At 60.0% G+C, this 5,633-nt stretch overlaps 1 protein-coding gene across 1 annotated transcript; it reads right to left on the bottom strand.

Annotated features, from left to right (window-relative positions):
* Window positions 1-1,141: 1,141 nt before the first annotated feature.
* ISLR2 (immunoglobulin superfamily containing leucine rich repeat 2) lies at window positions 1,142-5,272 on the bottom strand. The gene is made up of 2 exons (XM_032699964.1): window positions 4,982-5,272; window positions 1,142-4,479 (listed from the first exon to the last, which is right to left on the bottom strand). Exon 2 carries the CDS (start codon window positions 4,471-4,473, stop codon window positions 2,377-2,379), a length of 2,097 nt encoding a protein of 698 aa, XP_032555855.1. The 5' UTR covers window positions 4,474-4,479; window positions 4,982-5,272; the 3' UTR covers window positions 1,142-2,376.
* Between the last annotated feature and the right edge of the window lie 361 nt (window positions 5,273-5,633).

The raw sequence follows: 5,633 nt of genomic DNA, 5'->3' as shown, positions 1-5,633 counted from the left end.
CAGGAGAAAGATGCCGGAGTTTAAAACAGGAATTTTTCTCCAGAGGGTGGAGAAAGGAGTGTTTGCTCGGCGGGGATCTGCTGGGTTGCGGAGGCTGATTTTGGGGAATGTGAGGGGGGCATCAGTGGGGCCTCAGGGGACACCCGTGGGGGTTGGAGGGTGGGTGACTGTCCCCACATGATGGGACGCTGCCTCTCAAAGCGGGGACACCAGGAGGGCATGTGGCTTTGTAGCTCCAGATAAGAAAAGCAATCAAAGGCAGCCTTAAATCTTGACTATGTAATTATGGGCTGAAATTATCAGCCAGATGAAATGGGGGGCATAAATCCACCAGCCACCTTCGTAGCACCCCCCAGTCTCCGGGCTGGGAACACTTTAAGACCAGGGTGACACTAACCCTGCCAGGCAAGGTGCAGGGAGACAAGTGCTGGGAGAAAAAACTTGTGTATACGTGGGCAGTGTGGGTGTTTAGCATGTATTTGTACATATGTTGAGCACACTTATTATAGATACACAGCGCTTATATAAATTAGATACGTTGTGTATATATATTGCATATATTCTTACTCCACACGTATGTATGGGATGCATGCGCCAGGGGAAAATATTATTTGCATTTTTCTATATAGTGAATTTATAGACAGTATGTCTAAACGGTATATAACATATTTGGGTTATTATACTTTCCTATGTACACTGAATTTATGTATATTTATAATGTGTGTAGACACTGCGTACGTACAAAGTGTGTAGCGTGTGTAAAGGCATAGTAGAGTGATTACAACAATTATTTGTGCTTACACATCCTGTGTGGATGTATAAAAGGAGTGTGTGCATGTATATACAGCGTGAGTACTTATATATATATTATGTGCGTGAATTTATATATAATATGTATATACAGAAATATAACATGTATACACAGAAATATAATATGTATACTGCATGTGTGCACTGTTTATGGGTAGAAATATATATATTTATAATGTGTGGGGGTGCTTTGCCGGTAGCTGCGGCGACGTGTCTCTGCGCCGCCTGCCACCTCCTTGGTGTCCCCTCGACCGCACTGGGCTGCACCGGGGGCAACACGGGGGGCACCGGGCGCGACCTCCCCCTCGTCCCCATCGAGCACAGACCCGTCTCCACTTTCAATCCCTTTTATTGACTCTTTCACAGACAGAAGCTCGTAGAAGGGCGCCCGCGGCTCTCACCGGCGCCGGGGCTCGCGGGGAGTGGGGCTGGGGGTGGCGGCGGCGGCGACCCGTCGCCTCCCGGGACCGGGCCCCCGCCCGCCCGCCCGCCCGCCAGCAGCGCGGGCGCGTCTACGGCACAGACACTTGGCTACAAGGCTACTCTACCCAAAACACATCGAGGGGCCCTGCCGGGACCGGGGCTGGGACCGGGGAGGGGGGATCGGGACGCCCCCGCCACCTCGGGGTGCGGGCGGGGGGCGCGGAGCTGTCCGGTCTCTCCGAGTGCTGAACGGGGAGAGCGCGGGGAGCACCGGCACCCGTCGGGGGACGGAGAGGACCCCCGGGAGTGGCAGGGAGCGAGGACCTCCAGTGTCCACTGGGGAACGGAAAGCACCTCCCAGGAGCGGCAGGAACCGGGGAGCCCCGGGACGCACCGGCGAGCAGAGAGCACCGCCGGGAAGCGGCAGAGGCCGGGGAATCTCGGCACCCACCGGCGTCCACCGGGGAAAATAGGGATGCGCCGCAGCGCGGCGGGCACCCACCGGGGAGCGGCGTGGACCGGACCGAGGCGCGGCGGGCATCCACCGGGAAGCGGCGCGGGGAGGATGACGCCGAGGAGCGGTGTGGACGGCTCCGGGCTCCGGCGGGGTTCGCACGGGGGCTCGGCGGGGCCAGAGCGGGGAGCGGCAGGACCGGACCGGGGAGCAGAGGGGACTCACCGGGGACCGAGGGAGCGGTGGGACCGGACCGAGGAGCGGAGAGGACCCACCGGGGACTGAACCAATTCCAGGAAAAAAGGTTTTGGGAAATCGGGCTTTTTTCTTTTACCCGTTTTTTATCTTTTTTTTTTTTTTCGTTTTTTTCCTTTAAGGGGAAAGAAAATATGGGGCGAGCGGAGGGCAGAGGCGGCCAGGGGACCGGGAATCGTTGTTGTCGCTAAGCCGGGAGCAAGGACTGCCGGTACCCAAAATGGAAACGAAATCGTAGGAAGCGCGTCCCGCCGGCACTGAGCATCCCCGGGGTCCTGCCGTCTGAGGAGGAAGAGGAGGGTCAGGCGGAAATCGCTGAGGATACTCCCGTCTTTCCTGGGAGTAAAAGCAGCAGCGATGCCCCGGGAGGAACGGGGGTTGGGGACCGGGGAGGAGGTGGGGCCGAGGTGGGGGTGGAGGGGATGTGGGGAGGCTCAGCGGGGCCGCTGCCGGTAGTTGCCGTTGATCTCCTGGGAGATGGTGACAGCCTCGGCACCCAGCGGCAGCTTGTCACTGTACTCGGAGCGCACCTCGAACTCCTCGCCGTTGGCTTTGGATTGTGACTCCGCCATGGAGCTGGCTGCCACGCTCTCCTCTCGCTCCAGCTCCGGAGCCCCTTCGGCTTCTCTCCTCCTCCTCCACCTGCCTCCTTCTTCATCCTCCTCCTCCTCCTCTTCTTCCTCCACCTCTGCCTCCCCTACCTCGCTGGGATTGTAGTTCTTCTCAGACTCCAGGTAGGAGACACGGGGGTCAAAGTCAGCGGCCATGTGCTTCTCCATCTGGTCTGGGTTCTGGGCCTTCATGATGAGCTTGTAGGTCTTCCCTTGGTATTTGGAGAGGAGGTGGCACCACGTGGCCCCCATCAGGGGTAAGGTGGCCAGCACCAGCAAGAAGATGCTCACCACCACGATGATGATGAGCGAGGGGATCTCTTTTTTGGTGGTGAAGACCACTTGGACCTGGCAGTCCTCCCCGAGGTAGGTGAGGCACACGGAATAGTTGGTGCCGGGGTTCAAGCCCTGGAACCAGTACGAGTTCACCCCTTCTTCAATCTTGGACCACTGGACCAAGGCATGGCCCTTGCTGCTCTCCTGGCACAGGTAGAGCATCCTGAGGTGGACCTTCTCGGGCTGCGTGTAGGTGGGTGTGAGCTGCACCCGGGCGTCACGCTCTGACACGTCCAGAGCGATCACCCCCAGGTCGAACGTGTGCTGCTTGAAATCACCGCTCTGGTTGAAGGCGTGGTTGGAGATGTACTTGCTGGTTTGTGTGGAGCCACACTTCTTCTCAAAGGGCGGCAGCTGGAAAGGGATTTGCCCGTCTCCCGTGGACTCTGTCCCAGCTGCCAAGGATGGTTGGCTCTGCCGGGTGGGACCAAGGGGTTTGCTCCTCTCATCTGGTGTGAGCACGCTATTCTTCGCTCCCTTGGCCCCAGGCTTCTTGTCACCTGGCTGTGCTTTACCCCCCAGTGGGTCCCTCCCGGGCTGCAGTGGGTATTTCTGGGTGCCCGCCACAGCCACGTTGACTGAGGTCTGGTTGCTCCCCATTTCATTGGAGGCCAGGCAGGTGTAGGTGCCTTCTTCCCTCTTGCTCAGGTGGGGAATCACCAATGTGCCATTCTTGAAGACCAAGAAGCGCTCAGGGTCCCGTTTGGACTGGTCCTTCCCAGCGGTCTCATTCGGGTTCCCGTTGAGCTCCAGGGTTTGGCTGGAGGTGCGGATCTTCCAGCTCACTTCGGGCAGTGGGGTGCCCGTCACGGCACAGTGCAGTGTCAGGGTGAAGCCATCAAAGAGCTCAGTGGTGTCCAGGTTGGGGTAATAGGTGAGCTGCACCGTGGGCGAGGCGCACTGCACATCCGGGATCTTCCCCACCGGCACTCCTTGGAGCTGCTCTGGGAGGGCACAGGTGATGGAGTCCTTCTCAGGGATGGAGATGAGTGTGCTGTCCATCCACTTCTTCAACCACTGGAGCTTGCAGGAGCACTCAAAGGGGTTGTTGTAGATCTGCAGGTGGGAGAGGGAGCTGAGCGAGTCAAAGATCCCCTCAGCAAGGGTGGTGAACTTGTTGTTGTTGATGCGGAGGGACCGGAGGTCCTTCAGGGTGTGGAAAGCCCCCTGAGGTACCAGAGCCATGTGGTTATTGTTCATCTTGAGCAGCTGGAGAGCGCTGAGGTTGTAGAGGTCCTGCCAGGGGAAGTCCACGATCTGGTTGTGGCTGATGTCGAGGTTTTTCAGCTGCACCAGGATGGCGAAGGCACCGGGCTCGATGGAGCGGATCTCGTTGTGTGCCAACCAGAGGGAGGTGACCTGGGTCACTTCCACGAAGGAACGCCGCTGCAGTGAGGTGATCTTGTTGGCCGAGAGGCTGAGGGTGGTCACGTTGGAAGGCAAACCCGTGGGCACGACTTGGAGGTCCTTGTAGGCGCAGTCGGCGAACTGGTGCGCGTACTTGTCCACGCAAGCGCAGGGCTCGGGGCACGCCCGGGCCAAGCCGAGCAGGGCCACTAGCCACAGGGCCAGCAGCGGGGCCATCTCCCCCTGCCGAGGGATACAGGGGGTCTCAGGGCTGCCGGCCCACGTCCCCGCCCCGCTCCCGGCCCCGGTCCCCGCCCGGCGGGAGGCGGCGGCGGGGCCGCGCCCCATTGTCTGTACCCGGCTCCCCCCGCCTGCCGCCCCCTCGCCCCTCGCTCGTGCTCATCCCCTCTTCCCCTTCTCGCTCGTTTTCCTCCCTTTCTCATCCAGCTCTTCCCATCCTTCTCACTCTCTTTTTCTCGTCTTGATTAGGCTTTTCCTTCCCCCAGCCCCTCAAAAAATAATTAAATCTCGTTTTCTTTCTTCTCTGCTTTAATTTCTCCTTTTTCAATTATTTCTTTCCCTTTTCCTTTTTTTTCTTCCTTCCTTTCATCTTTCCTGTCCCCACTTTTCCCCCTCCCATCTCCATTCCTCCCTAGTTCTCTCCTTCCCTGTTTTCCACTCTCTCCGACTCCCTCCTTCGCCCCTTTCCCCCACTTCCCGCACCGGGGCTGACCCCGCACCTTACCCGCTCCTAAGTGCCGTTAAGCAACACGCAGCCCTTCTCCTCGCCGTTACCGGCCCTCCGCATCCTCCTCCCGACCCCCGTCCCTGTGGTACGGAGGAGCCTCCGCCAGCCCGGACACGATGGTGAGGGGCGGGGGGACCCCACCCGTCCCCCCGCACCTCTCCGGACTGAGCTGTGAGCCGGAGCGGGGCCGTACGGGCACTGGGCTGCCGAGGCGACAGCGAAAGGGAGGAATTAGCATTTCTGCCAGCCTCCCCCTCCGCTCGGCTGCCCCCTCCCTCCTCGCCACCCCTTTCCCATCCCACCACCCACCCACCGCCGCCGCTCGCCAGCCTGCGGCTAGGACGGGGCCGGCTGCTCCCGCGACGGGCGCGGCACCCTCCTACTCCCCCTAAAAAATACAAAATAACCAAAATAAACACCCACAAGGCAGAGCAACGAGTACAACTCCGCGCGCTTGGCAGCAGGCGTCATCCGACCCCCCCCTCTCCTGTCCGCCGTTTTGACTTCCCCGGTGCCCCCCCGGAGGGACCGAAACGCCGTCGTGGCGGATGCGGGACACGGCCACCCCCGTCCTCCCGGGACATCGCCGGGTCGCAGCCCTTTGTGGAGCGCTTGTGGACGTGGATGCGGAGGTTGGACCCTCCCGTCC

Source organism: Chiroxiphia lanceolata, chromosome 12 (genome assembly GCF_009829145.1).
Source record: "Chiroxiphia lanceolata isolate bChiLan1 chromosome 12, bChiLan1.pri, whole genome shotgun sequence".
NCBI lineage: Eukaryota > Metazoa > Chordata > Aves > Passeriformes > Pipridae > Chiroxiphia > Chiroxiphia lanceolata.
This window is presented reverse-complemented; position numbering and strand designations above follow the sequence as displayed.